Raw genomic sequence first — 23,784 nt, forward strand, 5'->3', positions numbered from 1 at the left:
AGACACTGCTCCTCAAAGATGTCCTGGGTTCTGCAGAGGCTCCTGCTCATAATGGAGCTGATTAAGCTTACAACTCTCTGCAGCTTACTTTGATCCTATGCAGTAGCCCCCAGCTGTATATATTAGATTAGAATGAAATTCATTTATTGTACGTTTTCAAAAAAAAACAACAACTTTGGATGCAAGACAATGCAGTGGACATTATTCAGGTCTGATGTCACTCTTCCACCACAGAGTCACGTTGTGTAAAGCTTGTTCATCAGTTGAACAGTAAGCAAAACTTGAGTTTATATCTTGCTAGCCACCTCAGCTTGCAGTGACCCAACAACTGGTGTGCTATTCTTCACCTAGAGTGTCTGCTACTTTGTCATTCTCCTAGATGTTCATTGTCGACAAAGTTGAAGGTGACCAGTGTTGGCTGAAGGAATTTGGAATCAGTGGCAGCACCTACAGCCCTGAAGGACAAGTGTAAGTACATCTCCTTAAATCTTTTTCAACAAGCAATTGAAAAAGTATGTTTCAGCACTTTGTGTCATAACTTTTTGTTCTGTTTTTTTTTAAAGAGTGTTTGCATGTGTGCACATATATTCTGGCAACAGTGTGTACATTGGATAAGTGAGGCTAAAAAAAGGATGATATTTGATGATGTGCTTATGATGAAGCTTTGCTAAGATTGCCTGCAACATGATGCCATTTTGTTTGGGGTAGAGTGAAGCACATGGAACACAAAGCATCTTTGTTCCCTCTTTCTAATATCTCTCTTGGTCCAATAACAGGATAATGCTTGTGTAATTGGAGATCTGTTGACACACATATCTGTAACCAGCTGTCCATTAGGAACAACAAACTAGTGAAGACCAGATAGTTTGGCTGTAGCTCTATATTATGTATGTTTGAGTCTTGCATTGTCCCCAGAAGCCCAAAAAATCTCTACTCAGGCTGCATATTTCAACAAGCTCCTGGAGGTGACTCTGCCTTTGCTAATTTTAAATATTTTTGACAAGGTGTGGTATCTTAAAGACTACTGCCAAAATAGGATTGCAGTAGGCTTACTTGGTCCATCAATTCAATATTCTGGCATTCTCAAAAAGATTGTAATCTACTTCTGTATTCCTTATTGCTTTTGGTAAATGTTATCAAATGAGCTAAGGTGACCATGCACCAGTTTATACTTTCAGAACAGTTCTAAATTTCTCTGTATTTGGCAATATTTCTGAATCTTACTCCTATAATATCCAGCTCTAATTTTTAGGCCATGTACCAACCAACAGTAGTTTTTCTCTCTATCTTTTCCACCTGATATATTGGATACATTGATCAAATAAATCAAAAGGAATACCCTTAACTTGTGCGACCTTGTGATCTGCACTCCCTCCACTTGTGCGACCTTGTGATCTGCACTCCCTCCACTTGTGCGACCTTGTGATCTGCACTCCCTCCACTTGTGCGACCTTGTGATCTGCACTCCCTCCACTTGTGCGGCCTTGTGATCTGCACTCCCTCCACTTGTGCGACCTTGTGATCTGCACTCCCTCCACTTGTGCGACCTTGTGATCTGCACTCCCTCCACTTGTGCGACCTTGTGATCTGCACTCCCTCCACTTGTGCGGCCTTGTGATCTGCACTCCCTCCACTTGTGCGGCCTTGTGATCTGCACTCCCTCCACTTGTGTGACCTTGTGATCTGCACTCCCTCCACCTGTGGGACCTTGTGATCTGCACTCCCTCCACTTGTGCGACCTTGTGATCTGCACTCTCTCCACCTGTGGGACCTTGTAATCTGCACTCCCTCCACCTGTGCGACCTTGTAATCTGCACTCCCTCCACTTGTGCGACCTTGTGATCTGCACTCTCTCCACTTGTGCGACCTTGTGATCTGCACTCCCTCCACTTGTGCGACCTTGTGATCTGCACTCCCTCCATTTGTGCGACCTTGTGATCTGCACTCCCTCCACTTGTGCGACCTTGTAATCTGCACTCCCTCCAATGACACGTCGTGTCAACCCATCTGTCCCCAAAGTCAATGAGTAGTGGCTAGAACTGCTCTTTTTCAACGAACATTTTTATCGTCATTATACGCCATGTGGTATGACGTGGGCTATCATGGTCCATCCATGACCATGATTGTTCTTGGCAAATTTTTCTGCAGAAGTGGTTTGCCATTGCCATCTTCTGGGCAGTGTCTTTACAAGAGGGGTGACCGCAGCCATTATCAATACTCTTTAGAGACTGTCTGCCTGGCGTCAGTGGCCGCATAACCAGGACTTATGATGTGCACTAGCTGCTCATACAACCTGCTCCCATGGCTTCACATGACCCTGATCAGGGGGCTAAGCAGGTGCTACACCTTGCCCAAGGGTGATCTGCGGGCCAGCAGAGGGAAGGAGCACCGAGCACATTGCACCTCCTTTGGTAGAGATGAATCTCCACCCAGGCACCCAATTGTTGTACAACTGTATTATACAAACATTTGTAAATATATTGAACGGTGAATATGTACTGTTTAATTAGTTGTGTAAATGTCCCATCAGCTCTTTCAACCTCTGTTGCTTCTAACTTTTTACTTAGCAAATACTTTAAATTTTTTAAAAATATAATGTGGTTGACCTCACTGTTTCCAGATTTTAAATTTGCTGTGAGTATTTTGTCAAACATGTTGATAGGTGTTTGTAATTTCTTGCTGACATAAAAATGATCACACTGCCTATCTTTGTCATCAACGTACTAGGCTAGGTGGAGCTTTTTTGAAAAAAAAAGTGTGCTGGAACTGGTATGCCAGGCAGCATCTGTTTCAGAAGATGGACTGGGTATTGAGCAATGAGGAAGGGTTAGTTAGCAATCTTGTCGTGCGAGGCCCTTTGGGTAAGAGTGACCATAATATGGTGGAATTCTTCATTAAGATGGAGAGTGACATAGTTAATTCAGTAACAAATGTTCTGAACTTAAAGAAGGGTAACTTTGAAGGTATGAGACTTGAATTAGCTAAGATAGACTGGCAAATGACACTTAAAGGGTTGATGGTGGATATGCAATGGCAAGCATTTAAAGATCGCATGGATGAACTGCAGCAATTGTTCATCCCAGTTTGGCAAAGGAATAAACCAGGGAAGGTAGTGCACCCGTGGCTGACAAGGGAAATTAGGGATAGTATCAATTCCAAAGAAGAAGCATACAAATTAGCCAGAAAAAGCGGCTCACCTGCGGACTGGGAGAAATTCAGAGTCCAGCAGAGGAGGAAAAAGGGCTTAATTAGGAAAGGGAAAAAAAGATTATGAGAGAAAGCTGGTAGGGAACGTAAAAACTGACTGTAAAAGCTTTTATAGATATGTGAAAAGAAAAAGATTGGTTAAGACAAATATAGGTCCCTTATAGTCAGAAACAGGTGAATTGATCATGGGAAACAAGGACATGGCAGACCAACTGAATAACTACTTTGGTTCTGTCTTCACTAAAGAGGACACAAATAATCTTCCGGAAATAGTAGGGGACCGAGGGTCTAGTGAGGTGGAGGAAGTGAGGGAAATACATGTTAGTAGGGAAGTGGTGTTAGGTAAATTGAAGGGATTGAAGGCAGATAAATCCTCCGGGCCAGATGGTCTGCATCCCAGAGTGCTTAAGGAAGTAGCACAAGAAATAGTGGATGCATTAGTGATAATTTTTCAAAACTCTTTAGATTCTGGATTAGTTCCTGAGGATTGGAGGGTGGCTAATGTAACCCTGCTTTTTAAAAAAGGAGGGAGAGAGAAACTGGGGAATTATAGACCAGTGAGCCTGATATCGGTGGTGGGGAAAATGCTAGAGTCAGTTATCAAAGATATGATAACAGCACATTTGGAAAGCGGTGAAATCATCAGTCGAAGTCAGCATGGACTTGTGAAAGGAAAATCATGTCTGACGAATCTCATAGAATTTTTTGAGGATGTAACTAGTAGTGTGGATAGGGGAGAACCAGTGGATGTGGTATATCTGGATTTTCAGAAGGCTTTTGACAAGGTCCCACACAGGAGATTAGTGTGCAAACTTAAAGCACACGGTATTGGGGGTAAGGTATTGGTGTGGGTGGAGAATTGGTTAGCAGACAGGAAGCAAAGAGTGGGAATAAACGGGACCTTTTCAGAATGGCAGGCGGTGACTCAGTGGGGTACCGCAAGGCTCAGTGCTGGGACCCCAGTTGTTTACAATATATATTAATGACTTGGATGAGGGAATTAAATGCAGCATCTCCAAGTTTGCGGATGACACAAAGCTGGGCGGCAGTGTTAGCTTTGAGGAGGATGCTAAGAGGATGCAGGGTGACTTGGATAGGTTGGGTGAGTGGGCAAATTCATGGCAGATGCAATTTAATGTGGATAAATGTGAGGTTATCCACTTTGGTGGCAAGAACAGGAAAACAGATTATTATCTGAATGGTGGCCGATTAGGAATAGGGGAGGTGCAACAAGACCTGGGTGTCATTGTACACCAGTCATTGAAAGTGGGCATGCAGGTACAGCAGGCGGTGAAAAAGGCGAATGGTATGCTGGCATTCATAGCAAGAGGATTCGAGTACAGGAGCAGGGAGGTACTACAGCAGTTGTACAAGGCCTTGGTGAGACCACACCTGGAGTATTGTGTGCAGTTTTGGTCCCCTAATCTGAGGAAAGACATCCTTGCCATAGAGGGAGTACAAAGAAGGTTCACCGGATTGATTTCTAGGGTGGCAGGACTTTCATATGATGGAAGACTGGATCGGCTAGGCTTATACTCTCTGGAATTTAGAAGATTGAGGGGGGATCTTATTGAAACATATAAAATTGTAAAGGGATTGGACAGGCTAGATGTAGGAAGATTGTTCCCGATGTTGGGGAAGTCCAGAACGAGGGGTCACAGTTTGAGGATAAAGGGGAAGCCTTTTAGGATCGAGATGAGGAAAAACTTCTTCACACAGAGAGTGGTGAATCTGTGGAATTCTCTGCCACAGGAAATAGATGAGGCCAGTTCATTGGCTATATTTAAGAGGGAGTTAGATAAGGCCCTTGTGGCTATGGGGGTCAGGGGGTATGGAGGGAAGGCAGGTACAGGGTTCTGAGTTGAATGATCAGCCATGATCGTACTGAATGGCGGTGCAGGCTCAAAATGGCCTACTCCTGCACCTATTTTCTATGTTTCTATCCTTTCTCAGAACTAGGAGAGGTGGAAAATGTGTTTTAAATAGCAAAGAGGATGGGGAAGGGATAGTATGTCTCTGATAGGGTGATGGCAAAAAGCTGTTGGGAGTTCTCTGGTAGATAAGTTAATAAGGATATGTGGACATGTATGTTATTGAAGTTAGTAGAAGTGAATAGTTGCCACACCAACGTGGATCCTAGTGGAATGTGGCTTGTCGTATCCTGCCGGCTTAAATACCAGTCAATTATTATCTTTCTCCTGCTGCTCAGCCTAATTCCTAACCAGGCCAATAAGTTGTCCTAATTCCTCAAGTTTTGTCTTTACCTATTTTTTTTTTCTTCTTGTGAGGATCTTTATTCACCATTCTTCTAAACATCTAAAATATTTAAAACTGTTCTCTTGAATAGCTCACTTACAAATTCCAGTTTGTCAGGTGTGTTCTGCCCTTGGGCTAACACTCTGCTGAAAGGTTTACCTATCTAGTTTATTCTCTCCATAATTATGAACTGCTGTTATTTCCTGATAATAAGGCACAAGGCTCTCGCTAATCTATAGTTTGCTTTCCTGCTTTATCTTTCTGAAGTGTTTGAATCATGTATGTAGTTTTCCAGAACAGTTTCTGGATTCAGGGGAATTGTATTAATATCCTAAAAGTAATCTTCTAGTGTTCTTATCTGCTGCTTTTTAAATTCTGGGTCAGGAACCATCTGGTGCTAGTCATTTATTACTATTTATTTTGCTTGTGTTAACTTTAGCAAGTTCTTGTCAGCTTACGTGCAGCAAGTACTGTCATGAAAGTGGTTCTGTGGTTCCCTTTTAATATCAGAGAATGTGTACAGTATTCAGCCTGAAATTCTTGCTCTTCGCAGACATCCACGAAAAAAAGAAAACCTCAAAGAATGAATGACTGAAAAACGTTAAACCCCGAAGAACCCCCATCCCCCCACGCAGAAGCATCAACTCCCCCCCCCGCACTTGTTCCAGCAGCTAGCATCAACACCCTCCACCAAGCAACAGCAAATCCCACAAACAGCCCTTGATAGTTATTCAAAGTTTCTGCCCTTCCCACACTAGTTTTCTTGCAGCTTTTGAAAGTGTAGTGTTATCTTGTCGTGTAGTGTAGCACTTCCCTCAATTGCCAGGGTCTGTGTTAGACTTGTCCTACTTTCTTTTAATTTCATGTTGTCTTGTCCCCTTCAGTCACCCTCAGCTGTGGAACTTTTTGACAGAATTCTTCCCTGTATGGGTATAAACTGATCTTAAATTAGTTTATATTCCTTTCTGAACACCTCCCACTTCTCTTGTTTTAGATTTGTCCTGTTTATTGTGGTTGGGATCTGTATCAATGCATGTAAGTCATCTTTGACCTAAATCCAAAGTTCTAGCTGTTTTGCATTTCACTTTTGAACACGATAATGATTTGAACTGAAAATGATTGCTATAATTTTAACACTTTTGGGAGTTTTAACTAAATCTGGCCAATCACCCTACTAATCCTAATATGCTCTTCACTTTTGGTGTAATAGAAATTATCAGGCAAATGAAAAAATAATTTAAGTGAAGTTGTCATATTTCTACCTCATCCAATGATAAATAAAGTATTTGCATTTGTATATCATCTTGAAGAAAACCAGACATCCTTAATCACCAGTGAGGTCTGTAATAAAAAGAACATCCCAGCAACATCCCACTAACAACAGAGAGATGAGAACTAGATTTGTTTTTATTTTCGATAAAGGAAATTAGGATAGTCAGGGGGGAGGGGGAACTTAGTTGTTCAGTGTTATGTGAACTTTCATACATTTCTGCAGGGCTGGAAACTTTTAGTTCAATGTCGTATCTGACATAGCATCCTGAAATGTGCAGCATCCCTTCCTGTATCAGCCTGGTGTCTTGTGTCTCTGTTCCTCTGAGGAGGAAATTGAATTCTCACCTTTTTGTCGCATAGAAGAATGACATTATAATGCAGGAAGAAAATGATGAGAGTTATTTTACTGTTTAACAGATTAACTGAAGCTTAACACTTCAGCCTAACCAGCTGGCTGGGATTTTTGGTGCATGGCAGCTAGTAAAAATTCTTCCTTTCTAGAAAAATAACATCAATATTTCTTGCCTTACTCTTTATGCCCTTTTTAATTAATTGAGTACTTAAAATTTGCTTTTTGAATATTAACATTAGATGAAAGCAGTGCTGAAAATTAAATATCATTTGTTTACCTTGATCTTTTGCAATATCCGCAAATGAAATTTGAGTTAGATAATTCGATTGTAAATTAAAAACCATTATCAATGCTGGCCCAATCTGGTCCATGTGAGTGGATTTCTAATTAATGAGGAAATGTTTTTGTAGGACTCTGCAGTGTCACTAGATTAAGGTTGAAGAATTTTACTTTTTCAATTGCTGAGGTAGAACTAATTCACTATTATTGTATCAATTTCAAGCTGACTTCTTAAAAATATGGCTGTCAGAAATGCATTCGGATTTGTTATGAATGTGCCTGGTTAGTTTCTCCGATATTTTCTTTTACTGGGAGAAGACGATTGAGCACAGTTCTGTGTATGTTCTTCAAACTCTTGCCTTCCCAAGGGGTAGACACATCTGATTTACACCAAACGATCACAAATAACTGAAACACATCCTGCGCGTAACCGACTACGGTGGATGAGGCAGCTGACTTCAACATCATTTCTGTGTAAATAACCCGTGTTGCTGTTAAAATACAATCTTGTAAGCTGAAATATTATAACCAAATCAATAATACAAAGTGACCACATGGGTCTGAGGTTAAGATAATTGTATTTTTGTTTATAATCTGTATTAATTTTCTAAAAATTTCTCTCCTCAGCATCTTATCTTCAGCGCCCCCCCCCACACATTTCCCAGTCACGTACAAAAAAAACTCTACTCATAAGTTGTTGGATAACGTCTCTTTTTTTTTTGCCTCTCTACATGCTGACATTCTTAGGTCTTTGAATGAGCTGTTGCCTCTCAAATCCATGTCCGTTTTCCACAGCAACGTTTGAATCATTTCAATCACAGTTACCAAAGTGATGCTAACAACATAATCTGTCTCACTCCATCTGTTAATATATGGTGGGGAAAGTGATGGGGAGGTGTAACTGGAGTCATTGTGTGGGTGTGAGAGAAATGCTAGGTTGGTTTTCCAAGATCATTACTGAAGTGTAGCATGTCGCTGAGCGACAAGGGGGTGTTGAAGCTGGACACCATCGTACAGGGACAAGGAAAAGAGCCCCACTGAAGGTTATACTCTGGCTCTGGGTAGGTAATGAATAAAAGTGAATGACAAGTGGACAACAAGCGGAGAGGTCATGGAATAAAAATAATGTCAGCCCTTGCTCCATCACCTCTAGTCTGCAACTTCATCTTTTCACGACCCCATCATCGCAAATGCCACCTCGCTTGCTGTCTGTGTGATCTGTAAGTCAGGCATTCGGACCAGCTGGGCAGAAATTTCTTCTGACTAAATTTTTGGAAAACTGAAGTCGTTATCTTTCAGACTTTTTTCCTAGCAAACTGTTTCTTCCATTTTGCTTCCAGCTGTCAGAGACTCTACCAGCTTTTATGCAGCCTTGATGTTCAGCTCCTGACAGCACAGCTGTAGCAACGTGAACAATCACTGGGATCACACATTCAATGATATTGCCAGACTGGGCTCTTTCTTGCCCATTGGCAATGCCCTGCTACACACACACACACACACACACACACACACACACAGTGCTGGAGGAACTCAGCAGGCCAGGCAGCATCTATGGAAAAGAGTACAGCCGACATTTCAGGCCGAAACCCTTTGGCAGTGCTGCCAAGAAGTTGACTGCATTCTTTTCCATGGATGCTGCCTGGCCTGCTGAGTTCCTCCAACATTTTCTGTGTGATGCTCAGATTTTCAGCATCTGCACATTTTCTCTTCTTTGTGGCAGTGCCCCGCTTTTGTACTCATTTCCCCTAACCACTAAAGCAATCAAGGGTGCCCTTCTTGAATCCACCCTCCTTCAATCTAGCAGCAGTCACCAAGTCTGCTTCCTGTGCTTTTCTGCCAACTAAGTTATAGAGAAGGGTTGAATAGGCTATGACTTTATTTTCTAACGTATGAGCAGAGTTTTGATAGGAGTATATGAAATTATGGGTCGTATAGATAAGGTGAATGCAAGTAGGACACGTGGCCAAGTGGTTAAGGCATTCGTCTAGTGATCTGAAGATCACTAGTTCCAGCCTCAGCTGTGGCAGTGTGTTTGTGCCCTTGAGCAAGGCACTTAATTACACATTGCTCTAGTGTCTGTGTGAGGAATGGTGCCCCACACAGACTTCCAATCTGCGCCTTGTAAGGCATGAAAATGCCCGAAGCAGGCCTCTCATGGTCTGAGTCGACGTTCCCTCCCTTCCCCTCCCCAAGTAGGAGATTGGGTGAAAGGTGAACTGCTTAAGGGGAACATGAGGGGAACTTCTCTCAGAGGGTGATGTGGAATGAGCTGCCAGCAGCATTAGGGGTTCGATTTCAATATTTAAGACAAGTTTGGATAGGAATGAGAATGGGAGGGCTGTGGTTCATTTGCAGCAGAGTGGGACTAGGCTCAATAATAGTTTGGCACAGATTAGATGGGCTGAAGGGCCTGTTTCTATGCTGCACTGTTCTTAGACTCTCTGTGACATTCCTTTGGCCCTCACTTTCCTTTTTGTCCGAGCCCCCCCCTTCTTGGCGTCCTCTCGCATCCTTTCTAAGCATCTCTCCAGTGTATCACTGCATTCTCTTAAAAAGCTGGGTTATTTTACTCTGCGTGTTTCCTAGAATTAAAGCTTGTGGCACCCAGTGTGTTCTAAACAATTATGAAAATTATTAACTATGCAAAATATTTTACTCAATTAAGTTTAATCTCTGTCTTGCAGGGAATTGGACAACAAAATCATCAAATGTTCGGAATATGATGGCCTGATTGAGTTAGCGACCATCTGCGCTCTTTGCAACGATTCTTCTTTGGATTTTAATGAGGTATGAATCAAATATTTAATTGCTCGGTGCTATGTCGCAATATTACATTTTGGAACATTTGACTCACTGCTGAAAGGTTAGAGCAGAAGTGAGGGGGAAGATGAAACAAGAACGGGGTAAACATGAGGTGGAAAAGCGAACAATATCTCTGAGGCAAGAAGGTACCAGGAATGGTGAGTTTCCTGCTAATACAATTAATTAAAGGTTAATTTTAAGGAGGCCTGAAGAAGGGTCTCGGCCCGAAACGTCGCCTGGCCTGCTGAGTTCCTCCAGTGTTTTGTGTGTGTTACTTTGGATGTCCAGCATCGGCAGACTTTCTAGTGTTTCTCATCTTCAGTTGGTGGGTGGGGTTAACTGCACTGGAGGGGAAGAAGAGTCAAAATGTTCTCTGGGAGGGAGTTGTGAAGTGTAGGTTGTGTTTGCTTATTGGAAAAATTTATGCTTGGCTGATTTTGAAATCCATGACTAATGTACCTACATAGGCTTATCAAGGCAAGATGATGGAACCTTGCCAATCTTAGGCAAATTATAAAACAAAGAATGGATCGAAAAATTGCTGAAGGTTTCTCGTTTTGCCCTTTAGGAGACTGGTGAGACTTGTGAGATCAGCTTATTCTTTGTCAGCACTTGTAATCTAAATGTGTCTCTTTGGCGTTAATAAACCAGCATTACATCTCTGCCTCACTGGAACTGGCGGTAACTGTGCCACAGCGTAATTCAAGTTTCTTACCACTTTTGATTTTGACTCTAGGGAAAAGTACTTCAGTTATTGTGTTTAGGAACATCAGAAATTACCTGAAAGATGTAATTCTGTTGCTACTCTGCATATGAACAAAGTACAGTGGATCTTTCCCTGTCTTGACACAGTTCTTGAGTTTCCTTCAGATAATTTGTCTAATAAATTTCATCTGTCTTTTTAGACTAAAGGAATATATGAGAAAGTTGGGGAAGCCACAGAGACTGCCCTCTGTTGCCTGGTTGAGAAAATGAACGTGTTTGACACAGAATTGAAGAACCTGTCCAAGATTGAGCGAGCCAATGCTTGCTGTACTGTAAGTTTTTAACTTTGAAATAGTTTACTTCTGTTAGAATTTTGTTTTAATAAATGAAAACTAACCAAATATTTTCATTCCCCAGGTCATCAGGCAATTGATGAAGAAAGAGTTCACCTTAGAGTTTTCTAGAGATCGGAAATCTATGTCGGTGTACTGTTCGCCTAACAAGCCCACGCGTTCATCTGTTGGCAACAAGATGTTTGTGAAGGTAAAGTTGAATTGTATTCCACTTTGTTTCCCTTCTGGCTCTTTGTACCGTTTGGTTCTACTGTGCGTAAAATGTATACGTATTGCTGCTGTGTAAACAGACTGAATGAATTCTAGTCTTGTGTTGTTACTGTTGGGTCTTGGATCAGACCTATATTACGAGACATGGGAACAGAATTAGACCATTTGGCCCATTGAGTGTGCTCTGCCATTTCATCATGGCTGATCCATTTCCCCCTCAGACCCAATCTCCTGCCTTCATGACCTGTCTAACCAAGATTCTAACAACCTCTGCCTTAAGTGACCCGGCCTCCACAGCCGCCTGTGGCAACAAATTCCACCAATTCACCACTCTGGCTAAGGAAATTCCTCCTCATCTCCATTCAAAAAGGATGCCCCTCTATTCAGAGGCTGTGTCCTTTGGTGTTAGACTCTTTTCCTCCCCCCTCCCCCCAAACTAGAGGAAACATTCTCCCCACATCCGCTCTATCGAGGCCTTTCAACATTCGATCGGTTTCAGTGAGATCCCTCTGCAAGCACGTACCCCGTAAGCACTGACTATTACGGATGATGGAATCACTGCCTGAAATTAGTCCCCTCAAACCAAACTTTGATTGTATGTGCTTCCCCAGTTCAAAGTGCAGATTGCTGGAAAGTCACTGAACAATAAGCTCAGTGCAGCCAGGGACAAACAGTAACTGTTGATCTCTTGCTCTCTGTAGGGTGCTCCTGAGAGTGTGATTGACAGATGTACCCATGTTCGTATTGGAACCATTAAGGTTCCCCTCACGAAGTCCCTCAAGGAGAAGATTTTGAGCGTTGTGAAGGACTGGGGTACTGGGAAGGACACGCTGCGTTGCTTGGCCCTGGCTACACGTGATAATCCTATCAGGAAGGAAGATATGAATTTGGAAGAATCTTCAAATTTCCTTAGTTATGAGGTAGGTGATCATTCTTAAAAGATAGCTGATGGTAACCTGTACTTAAAAAGAAACTATTTTCCATTAATTTATAAATATTCGACAGTCAAATGCATTGGAAGAAAAGGTAATTTCCTGTAGCACTAAAATTCTCAAGTAATCTTCAAGTATCTGTGGAGTCTCCTGAATGATTATTATGATTTGCATGTCTCTGTCTTAAAAACATAAGAAATAGGAGCAGGAGTAGGCCATCTGGCCCATCGAACCATTCGATAAGATGGTGGCTGATTTGGCCATGGACTTATCCCCAACTACCTGCCTTTTGCCCATAACCTTTAATTCCCCGACTAATGCACTGTGTGCATTTTTGTTTAAGTTGGACGTTTATGAAATCAGTGTGCTATGGTGGTCCGTGTTCCAAGTTGTCACGGATTTATCAACTCAGATGTGGGTCATGGAAGCAACGACTATACGAATTTTATTTGGGCCAGTGTCTGTACAGCACTGATACCTACAGGGCCTTTTGAAAACAGTTATTTGAGGGTGGGCCTTCAGAAATAAACCCAGCAGGGAGCAGAGTGTGTTGGGTTTTAAATTTTCTCTGGATAACAGTGTCACTTTGGGAATGCATGGAATTCTGTTGTGATAATACCTAGCAATAGACTTTTAGACTTAAAATAAACCCTTCTAGCTGAGCAAATATTAGAAAATTTGATTAATGTGCTTTGCAATGGAATGCCATTCGTAGTCAGCTCTGAATAACTTTACATTGTGGCAATGTAAGAACATTTTTAAAATGCCACTAGAACTAGGAAAGGTTTTTGCATACCAAATAGACCATTTTTAGCAAACACTCACTTTTCTGGAATCATTTTAGAATGGCCCTTGATGACAGTTCTCTTTGCTACTAAATTGGCTGGTAAAGTTTCAAATCCATCAGTGATTGCCAGTCTCCGATTGTCTTCAAAGATTTCTAGACTGGATTGTGGGGCAAAGGAAATGAAATCCAGTTAATATTGAAGAATCCCAAGAGTGTTAGGAGGATTGTCCAATAAATAAGTTCCTATCAGGTTTTGGAAAATCGTGACATTAAATTAGATTTGCATTAAGTGGAGTCGGACAGCACAGGATGGCACAGTAGCATAGTGGTTAGCACAACGCTTTACAGTACAGAGGACCCGGGTTCAATTCCCACCGCCTGCTGTTAGGAGTTCTTCCCATGACCGCGTGGGTTTCCTCCGGATGCTCCGGTTTCCTCCCACAGTCCAAAGACCTACCAGTTGGTAGGTTAATTTGTCATTGTAAATTGACCTGTGATTAGGCTAGGATTAAATCGGGATTGCTGGGTGCCGTGGATCGAAGGGCCTATTCTAATGCTATATCTCAATAAATAAAAAGAAAGACCCTTTGGCCCATCATATCTGTACTGACCTAGATGTAAAGTAAAGGCATCTGTTAGTCTTGCGAGACCATGGATCTGCGCCTGGAAAGTCTTCAGTCTCCAGGGCACAGGCCTGGGCAAGGTTGTATGGAAGACCAGCAGTTGCCCATGCTGCAAGTCCACCCTCTCCACGACACCAATGTTGTCCAAGGGAAGGGCATTAGGACCCACACAGCTTGGCACCAGTGTCGTCGCAGACCAATGTGTGATTAAGTGCCTTGCTCAGGGACACAACACGTTCCCTCGGCTGGGGCTCGAACTCACGACCTTCAGGTAGCTAGTCCAATGCCTTAACCACTTGGCCACGTGCTCACACTGACCTAGATGTATATTCAAGCTAACCCCATTTCTTAGCACCTGTCCCAAATCCCTCTAAGTTTTTGTCATCCACAGAATGTCACTCTAGGTTAGTGATTCCCAACCTGAGGCTCATGGGCCTCAGTTAATTGTAAGGGTCCATGGCGTAAAAATGGTTGGAAAGCCCTGCTCTAGGTTGAGGCATTTTGAGAATCATCTTCTCTTGTGTGCCAAGAATAAAGGTTGACATATATCTATGTAAGTGTTTCCTTGGTGTAACCTTGTAAAGTACAGCTTCAATGTATGTGTACTGTTAATAATCTTCACATAAATGTAGCTGGCTGTTTAATACAAGCACCGATTCCCGTTCCAGGTTGACCTTACATTCGTTGGTTGCGTTGGTATGCTTGATCCACCACGGACAGAGGTAGCTACTTCAGTCAAGATGTGCAGGCACGCTGGTATCCGGGTCATCATGATCACAGGGGATAACAAAGGCACAGCTGTAGCAATTTGCAGGCGCATCGGAATCTTCGGAGAACGGGAAGATGTTGAAAAGAAGGCCTTTACCGGTCGTGAGTTTGATGAACTTCCACCAGCAGAGCAGAGGGACGCTTGCTTAACTGCCCGTTGCTTTGCCCGGGTAGAACCTTCCCACAAGTCTAAGATTGTGGAGTTCTTACAAGCGTTCGATGAGATCACTGCTATGGTAGGAACTCTGCTTTTGAAGTGCTCCAGTTTGCAGTAACTCTTTTACTTTTTAGTCTGTTTAGTTCAGTGACTCACTGTTTATCTTGTAGACAAAAGGGAATGACTTCCCAGGGAGAAGAATGTATTTGGAAATGAGCTTCCCGTGCACTCTACATTTGATTGTTGCATTAATATGCACAGTAATTCAACTACATAAATCATTGCTGCCCTTCCATCTGTTAAGTAAACTTTGCCACCGTGGTGTGATGGCGTTAGTGGTCAGCACAACGCCTTGCAGTGCAGGCTACCGGGGTTCAATTCCCACTGCTGCCTATAAGGAGTTTGTATGTTCTCCCCGTGACCGCGTTGGTTTCCTCCGGGTGCCCTGCTTTCCTCCCACAGTCCAATGACATACCACTTGGTAGGTGAATTGGTCATTGTAAATTCTCCTGTGATTAGGCTAGGGTTAAATCGGGGGATTGCTGGGTGGCACGACTCAAAGGACCGGAAATGCTGCATCTCAATAAATAAATAAAAGATGGTGGACATTTAGCAAGGAGGTTTCAAATCATAATTTAAAAGGCTTAGTTAGTGTTAAATGCTATTGCCACCAGTGTTAGGTATGGAAGACATGGGTTACTCAGATCTTTCAGTCGTAGATTGTAGAATTTCTGTTGACAGAGATCGTTGGTGTGCTACAGAGACTGGAGAGGTAATTAATCTTGGCAGGGATTCTGGAATTGGCTTCGATATCATAGGATTAATTACAAATATTTGACCAAGATTCCTTTTTCCTCATCTCCAAGATGTAAATCCTACTAAATATTACCATGTTCTGAGGCGGCACTGGACTTGTTGATAAAATGACAGCATTCTGGCCCTTATTCCAACTATGCCTTTACATGAAATTTGGAAAGTGATTGTGTTCTGATTTGTTCTAATGGTAAATCATTCTACTCTTTTGCCAAAGTTAAAGCCTAGTCATTACTTTCATAATTTAGACTATTTGTAAATAACTTAATAACTGTCTTTAAGAAGTATTGTCCCTTTCTCTTTATGTATTGAGGGGAATGGATTAAGTTGTAACAGCCTATGGGAACTCCTAATATCAACCATAGAAGAGTTCCTCGCATTGCTGGGTCAGTCTGCTGTGTCGCAACTCAGCTTAGAGATTGTAACCTTGTTAATGTTTCTGAGCACCGTCTGGTCTGTGTGACCACTGTCCACTCTTCCTATCAAATGAATGAGTACCCATTTTCCTCTGCCAAACGTCTGCCTAGTTCACCAATCCAAATGAAAATGGGGAAATAATGTCCTCTGTGTGTGTGTGTGTGTGTGTGTGTGTGTTGTACTCTGTTTGCTCAAAGTACTCATTTTTAAATATTTGGATCCTTGCAGAAAGCTTTTGGATGCTCAGACATATTCATCTGTAGCTTGCTTCCTTTATCAGTGAATATCATAAATGACAGTTCCTATACTCAGCTATCTTTGCTTATCATTTGGTTTTCTTTGGCTCTTTAGACTGGTGATGGTGTGAATGATGCGCCTGCCCTAAAGAAAGCAGAGATTGGAATTGCCATGGGATCTGGTACTGCTGTGGCAAAATCTGCCTCTGAAATGGTATTGGCAGATGACAACTTCTCAACAATTGTTGCAGCAGTCGAGGAGGGCCGTGCCATCTACAACAACATGAAACAATTTATTCGCTACCTCATCTCTTCCAACATTGGAGAAGTCGTTTGGTAAGAAATGATCCTGCTATAAACGTCTGTCATTCCTAGTGCGGGCTATTTCATTAGCCTAATAATCTAACCTGAATTTCTCAGCCATGCTAATTAAATGGAAAGCATTTTGTGACTCACCTGGTGGTATTTTGAATCGTTATTTGTATTGAAGCCGAGGGTGAATATAGATATATTCCTTATCTGTACCATATAAATCACTTGTATCTGAAAGTTACAATTGTAGGTATTGCTCCCCACCCCCCGCCCCCACCAACACCAAACTGCCTGCAGTTTTTAGAGCACAATCTCCACATTATCCAATTAAGCAGGGCTGCCTGGCTTTATTCTTGAATGACCAGTTGGAACCAGTGAGTGGTCCCCAAAGGCTTCCTACTCCTTGCCATTTCTTCCTGAGTCCCATAAGGGTCTATCCTCATCCCCCTCCTCTTTCTCAGTTACAAGCTAAACCACGGCAGCAGCATCTCAGTGCCCAGCATTAGTTTCTACAAATTAGTTAACAATCCCTCGCTCTCTTTGACTCTCAATTCTTTCCCTGTCTGGCTCTGGCATTGGTTGACTGGTGATTTCCTTCAGCTGAAGAGCAGGATGATTTAAAAAAAACATCATTTTTGTTTCATGCGGCAAATTCATTGCTGTCCTTCAGCCTGGGAATAGTTTGTGGCTGAACCAGGAGAGGTAAACCCCCAGGTTCTACCAAACACAGTATGTCTAATTCTGGTCTGTTCTTGGAATGTATGAAATTGTCCTGGATTAATGGTGATTTGTGTAAACACACAGTATCGGAACCACCGCTGTCACCTCTAGTATTAAACACTGAGAAATATTTATAGAAACAAGGTTCTTGCATTGCTACCAATGTTTGGGGAAGAATTTGTGGAATTAATCCAGATTTCAGAAATTGTTATGGACAAGAGACTAGGACAAGGTTCACTAATCTGTAGGGAGCTCTTTCAAGTAGGTATTGATAGACTGAGAAGTATGGCAATCTATTAATCTTTGCTTTATTCTCAATACCATCCATTGATTGTCCTTTTTTTAATAAATGTATCTTATTGAAATAAGGATAATAAAAAATAATACAATTTGGACAAGAAGCTTGTGGGATTGAGAGCAATTAGAGTTTTTTTTTTCTCCCTGCAGTATTTTCCTAACAGCAGCTGTGGGCTTTCCTGAGGCTCTGATCCCTGTACAGCTCCTGTGGGTGAATCTGGTGACTGATGGACTGCCTGCCACAGCACTGGGCTTCAATCCACCCGATCTGGACATCATGGACAAACCTCCACGCAGTCCTAAGGAGCCCCTGATCAGCGGTTGGCTTTTCTTTCGCTACATGGCTATTGGATGTGAGTACTTTACTAGAGCGGGTGAAGGGTTCGCTCTCAGCCGGGAATGGCTTTGCCTCTTTGTTCACCTCCATTAACTGAACTTGGGCTAGATAGTAGTCAGGTCCGGTTTTGTGGAATTTGTTGATTTGCAATAGCAAAGCAGTCAAATACATAAATTAGTGTAAGCGACAATGAGAATTTTTTTTAAATAAGTAATGCAAAAAGAGAGTAAAATTGTAAATTAATGTTCGTGGACCATGCAGAAATTTGATGGCATAGGGGAAGAAGCTGCTCCCAAAACATCTCCTAAAATGGCGAGTGTGCATCTTCGGGCTCCTGTACCACCTCCCTGATGGGTAGTGATGAGAGGAGGGTGTGCCCTAGGTGATGGTGCATCACGATGGATGCCACCTTCTTGAGTCGTCGCCCTTTGGTGAGGTCCTCAGCGCTCCTGTGCCTGTGATGGAGCTGGCTTCAACCCGTGGCGGCCTTTTCCAACCCAGTGCCTTGGAGCCTCCATGCCAGACAGTGATGCAGCCAGTTGGAACGTTCCCCGCGCTGTACGACTGTAGAAATTTGCTAGTCCTTCATCTCAGTACAAACCCGAACGAAAGTTCCTCAAACTATTACAAAGTTTTAACTCCCTTTCAGAAATGCAATCATGTAAATCAGCTTTTTGGACTTGATCTTGTTATACTTTCCAAGGGCCCTTCAGAATAACTTCTGCTTTCCCCTCAAATTAATCTCTTCATTTATAAATAATGTATAATCACAGGAATTATTTGATTTCTTTTTGAAGCTGCAGTCCTTGGGCAGCAAGCAGTTCCATTGGTGCTTGCATAACAAATATGCTAAGAGACTTTTTGTTGGAACAGACTAATTGTGCATGTTGCCGTGTTATGGAAATGTGCCCTGGCAGTTTTCATTAAAAATCCAAAGAGCTAATGTAATCTCATTAGGGCTTTGGGTTGCCTGGAAACACGGCTGCATTAATTTGACGCTTTGGATCCTGATTGTAGCACTTCAAGCACAACAGTAATGGAAACTGTATGGCCATCCTGTCCTAGCTGCAAGTTTTCACGTCTGTAGTACCTGTTATGATATATTAACTAAACATGAAGTCCACTATTTCTAAACTGATTTTATTGGAATTGTTTTATTTTCAGGTTATGTGGGAGCTGCTACAGTGGGTGCTGCTGCTTGGTGGTTTATAGCTGCTGAAGATGGGCCTAGGATTACTTATTACCAGCTGGTAACATATTAGTTATATTTTTTAATATGTAAGCTCTTCATTGTATTTTTTGCCTGGAAATTAACAGCGCACATTTTATCTTCAAGCGCTCAATATAATTGTGGGGTTAGGCAGTAAACTAAAAGTTCTGCATTCGTTAAAAGCTCTCAAATTCAATAATATTTCTCGTATGACATGTACTTTTCGTGCCCAAAATTGAGGCACACCATGTAAAGGCCAGTTTCCTCCAAACAGATTATGACTTTAGAATTCGTTTTGCTCCTTTGTTGGAAGATCATGAGAAGGTGATGCTTGACTCATACAGGCAGTTTCCCAGGACTTCACCCAACCAACTTGAGCTTCTGAGCTTAAATTGACGGGCCTTCCTCTGCATCACGGTTGTACCAATTTTTTTTTTTAAATGCCACGTATATAGATTTTGGCATGTCGCAGGATAATAAAAATAAGGCTATGAATGACTTCCCTCCTGTTCCCCTCCGGCACGATAGTGTCGCAGTTGGCCGATCAGCTGGACTGTGCCGGCCACCCCCGATCTGGGTTTGGTTCTCACTATCCCGCGTGAGGAGTTTTTAACGCTGTCCCCGTGACCATGTGGGTTTCCTCCCACGTTGTGAAGATGTGCAGTCAGGGTCAGTGTGTTGGCACCAGAAAACGTGGCAACATTTGCACAGTCCTCACTGATTTGATGTGACGCAAATGGCGCCTTTCATCATGGGTTTCAATGCACGTGTAACAACTTAAAAGTTAATTTTAGCTGAACGAATCCTCTGAAAACATCAGGCCAAGCTGATCCACTTTGCTGTAATTGGCTAATACCGGTCCAGTTATAACCTATGTAAGTGGCAAAATGTACTTGCCTGTGGAAACATTAAGACACTAAAATAGCTTTGTTGTTCATTCTGTTGTTATGTCTTTGCTTTATTGTAGAGCCATTTCTTGCAATGCAATCCAGAAAACCCAGATTTCGATGGCATTGACTGTGAAATATTTGAATCTCCTTATCCCATGACTATGGCACTCTCTGTCTTGGTGACCATTGAGATGTGTAACGCCCTTAACAGGTTAGAAGCTTTGCTCGCTGACCTTGAAATGGTGGGCTTTCTGATTATGACTGCTGTGGGAAGTATAAACATAATCATGTTAAAATCTCTGCACTTTGTCATGTTGAAGCAGGTAATTGAACACTGTGCACTGATGACTCTTTAAAAAATAAAGTGAATTTATATAATGGTGGCATGCATCATGTTTGAGGGCGTGCTTTAAAAATGTGTTCCTTTGGTAAATACTGCCGGCTATTTTGGCTAGGATGTGTCACTAGAAGTGATAAATGTGCAAGTTGTGAATCAGGCGAATGCTCTACGTTCTGTGTTGGCACTTTCACATATACAGATGTTTAGAAGTACATAGTTGGTTATTCTGTGTAATGTGAAGTAACTTTCAGGTCCTAAAAATAATTTAAAATGTTGGAGCTTGTAAGGCTCCTTTGTGTGGTTGATAGACTTAATGTATCATGTAAGAATGTGATTCATCAACCCCTCAAGTGGTAGTTTTGTTTGGTTGAGAGGGCTAGTGAGGTAGGAAGGAGACATTAGTCAATGTTCAGGCTTTCCATAGCAAACTCTTGAAAGATTAGTCATCATGCATTTGTTGTATATTTAGAACAGAACTAGCTGGCTGATTTTTTTTTTTTGGAGGCCGTTATATTAATGGGGTTGTTGGGCCAGTAATTCACCAACCCAGAGTAACTTGGCAGGTCGGGCAGCATCTAGGGAGAGCTGTCGTTTCATGCTGAGATCCTTCATCGGGATTGGAAAGAAAGGGGGAAGAAGCTAATATAAGAAGGAGGGAGGAGGAGGAGGAGTACACGCTAGATGCTCATAGGTGAAAGCAGGTGTGGAGGAAGGCAGGTGGGTGGGGGATGAAATGAGAAGCTGGAAGAGAGGTGGAAAAATAAAATTCTGAGACCCAGCTAATGCTCTGGAGGTGAGAACTCCAACTGCCATTACAAAATTGGAGAATTTAATTTTTGTATTAGAACAAATCTAGAAGTTTTAAAATACAGTTTGATAAATGGCTTCTCTGAAACCAGCCTATGGCTTGATTTTTTTTTAAACCCATGTGATTAACTAAGTTGCTCTAAGAATGGGGAAATTGTTTTTTTTAAACCTAGTCTGGTCTAAATGTGAAACTCTACCCCTCCCCATTTATTGGCAAACCACTTAATTCAGAAGGATGACAATATATGCTCGCTTTGTGATAACTGCGAATGTTGTAAATAACGAGAAGGATTATCATCAGCTTGTAGGGTCCTGTGATCAGCTGGAGAGTGGAGCAGATTTTAATCGTTATTAATGGAATTAGTTGATTTGTGGTCAGTGGGATGATAGTGATGTGTCTTGGAAGGTCAGGGACTGTAAATCGTAGGGTTCTAGTCAAGGGAGTGCTGATGAACAGAGGGACTTCAGGCTGTCGGTCCATGGGTCTCTGAAATTGACAGCGCTGGTAAATAGTGGCGAAGAAGGAATATAGAATGCATACCTTTGGCAGCTGGGCCAGGTAATGTCGGAGCAGAGTTGTCATGTTATAGCTTTGTATTTCATTGGTTAAGCCACAGCAGAGTTTTGGTTACGGTGCGATCGGAATGAGTTGATTGCTCTGGTGGGGCTGCGCTTTGTCGAATGGATTAGAGCTTTTCAGTTCCAAGGAGGGATTGGATGGACTGGATTTGATTTCCTGGGGTCTGAGGAGTGAACTGATTATGAGGGATGTATAGTGATAAGTCTTTTTTTCCCCATGGTGAGGCGTCTGGAAAGAGGGCCATGGGTATGAGGTTTAGAAGGTATTCTTTTTTCACACTAAAGGTGGAAAGCAGAGCCATTTATGAACCATCCAGAAACACACAAGTCAGCCAGACGTAGAAGGTACAACGGTCGGTATTGACGGTGGTCGGAAGGGAATGGTTCTGTGATTTACAGTGCTATGACTGTAGTGACCTGTGACGCTGTCTTCAACAAATTCATTTAAACAAATAAAATCTAAAGGGAATTCTTCTCCATTAGAAAATGAAGAATGCACCCTAAAAATAGCTGTACAGCTCTGTTTTTGCTGGGAAAAAATTTACTTTAAAAAAAAAAAATCTATAAATAATTCTGTCTCCTAGAACTCCATGCTTTTCATAGTTTTTAAACTGGCCGATTAGTACATTTAATGATTCAACCAAGTCCAGTGGGCACAAAGAATCATTTTAAATAAGTAATCTAAGCCACTTTAGGAATGAGTTAATTTATAATATTGCTTTCCTTTCAGTTTATCAGAGAACCAGTCACTTTTGAAGATGCCTCCTTGGGAAAATGTTTGGTTATTGGGTTCAATCTGCCTGTCGATGTCTCTTCATTTCCTCATTTTATATGTGGAGCCTCTACCGGTGAGTCAGATTGCATTATATATTCCATCTTGTGTCCTTTCTTGATCGTATATAAGTGTTCTGTTTTCTGGAAAGATTCATTCAAGGACTTATTACTTTGCTCTGAAATATTCTGAAAACTTACTTTGCCAGCAAATACTTCACATATTTGATCATGTAAACCATGTTTCTTTTAAACAATTTTTGCTACCTAAGTAGCTACCACATCATCATGATTGCCAGTATTTGTTCCCTTGATACTTAAATGCTTCTGGTGATCTAATTCCCACAAATGGTCATCTCAGTAATAATAGCTTCTTGATTACTTTTACTTATTGATCTGCAGCATGTAATAGGCCTTTCCGGCTCTTTGAACCTTGCTGGGCAGCAGTCTCCACCCCCCCCCCCCCGCCCACACACACACACACAGTTTACCCACAGGACAATTTACAATGGCCAATTCATCTACCAACTGGTACGTCTTTGGATTGTGGGAGGAAACCAGAGCACCCGGAGGAAACCCACTTGGTCACGGTGAGAGCATACAAGCTCCGTACGGGCAGTGGTGGGAACTGAACTCGGATCTCCTGTACTGTAAACCTTTGTGCTAACCGCTACACTACTAATATCATGTCTAATATCATTTTGCAAGAGTGAGAGAGAAAAAAAATCTGACGTGGTTTACTAGAAGTTCCAGTACCAGCCTTGGGGTTTTGCTGGAAAAACCTCACTCTGTATTTCGTCAAACCCTTTCATAATCTTAAGTATTTGTGTTTATTCTGGTCTCTTTATTTAACCTTCCTTCTCATGAACATTTTGTTTGTTTATTGAGATGCAGTGCAGAACAGGCCCATCTTTCCCTTCGAGCCACACTGCCCAGCAACCCCCGATTTAACCCTAGTCTAATCACAGGATAATTTACAATGACCAATTAACCTACCAACCGGTATGTCTTTGGACTGTGGGAGGAAACCGGAGCACCCGGAGGAAACCCATGGGGAGAACGTGCAAACTCCTTGCAGTCAGTGGTGGAAAATAAGTAATGATCTGAATTGTAATTCAGAGTTCCTATTCTTTTTTTTTGGCTTTTGATAGCTAGCCGTTTAGTCTTTTTGATGTATAAAGCACAAGTCCCATTTCCTTCTCTGCAGTCTCATTTTTAATACATGCGTTGAGATGTGATAGTTGATTAAATGGGTGGTTCATTAAATTTGAGCAACCTAACCTTTTCCCTAATCTGGGGAGATTATCTGATAAATGCACATTGTTACTCCAAAGTTTAAACCCTTACTG

The 23,784-nt window shown here is 42.0% G+C and overlaps 1 protein-coding gene across 3 annotated transcripts in view; it reads left to right on the forward strand.

The window, feature by feature from the left end:
- LOC134338504 (sarcoplasmic/endoplasmic reticulum calcium ATPase 2) overlaps positions 1–23,784 on the forward strand; it is a 103,976-nt gene that overhangs the window by 71,780 nt on the left and 8,412 nt on the right. For all 3 annotated transcript variants that reach the window (XR_010016232.1, XR_010016233.1, XM_063034370.1), the window contains 11 exons: positions 380–468; positions 10,054–10,156; positions 11,077–11,208; positions 11,294–11,419; positions 12,141–12,359; positions 14,450–14,785; positions 16,288–16,508; positions 17,652–17,854; positions 19,003–19,088; positions 20,016–20,149; positions 22,395–22,512. Coding sequence is in view for 1 of the 3 variants with exons in the window: in XM_063034370.1 (XP_062890440.1) it covers positions 380–468; positions 10,054–10,156; positions 11,077–11,208; positions 11,294–11,419; positions 12,141–12,359; positions 14,450–14,785; positions 16,288–16,508; positions 17,652–17,854; positions 19,003–19,088; positions 20,016–20,149; positions 22,395–22,512 (1,767 nt within the window). In the remaining 2 variants the exon portion in view is untranslated. The remainder of the gene's footprint in view (positions 1–379; positions 469–10,053; positions 10,157–11,076; positions 11,209–11,293; positions 11,420–12,140; positions 12,360–14,449; positions 14,786–16,287; positions 16,509–17,651; positions 17,855–19,002; positions 19,089–20,015; positions 20,150–22,394; positions 22,513–23,784) is intronic.

This window comes from Mobula hypostoma, chromosome 27 (assembly GCF_963921235.1).
Source record: "Mobula hypostoma chromosome 27, sMobHyp1.1, whole genome shotgun sequence".
NCBI lineage: Eukaryota > Metazoa > Chordata > Chondrichthyes > Myliobatiformes > Myliobatidae > Mobula > Mobula hypostoma.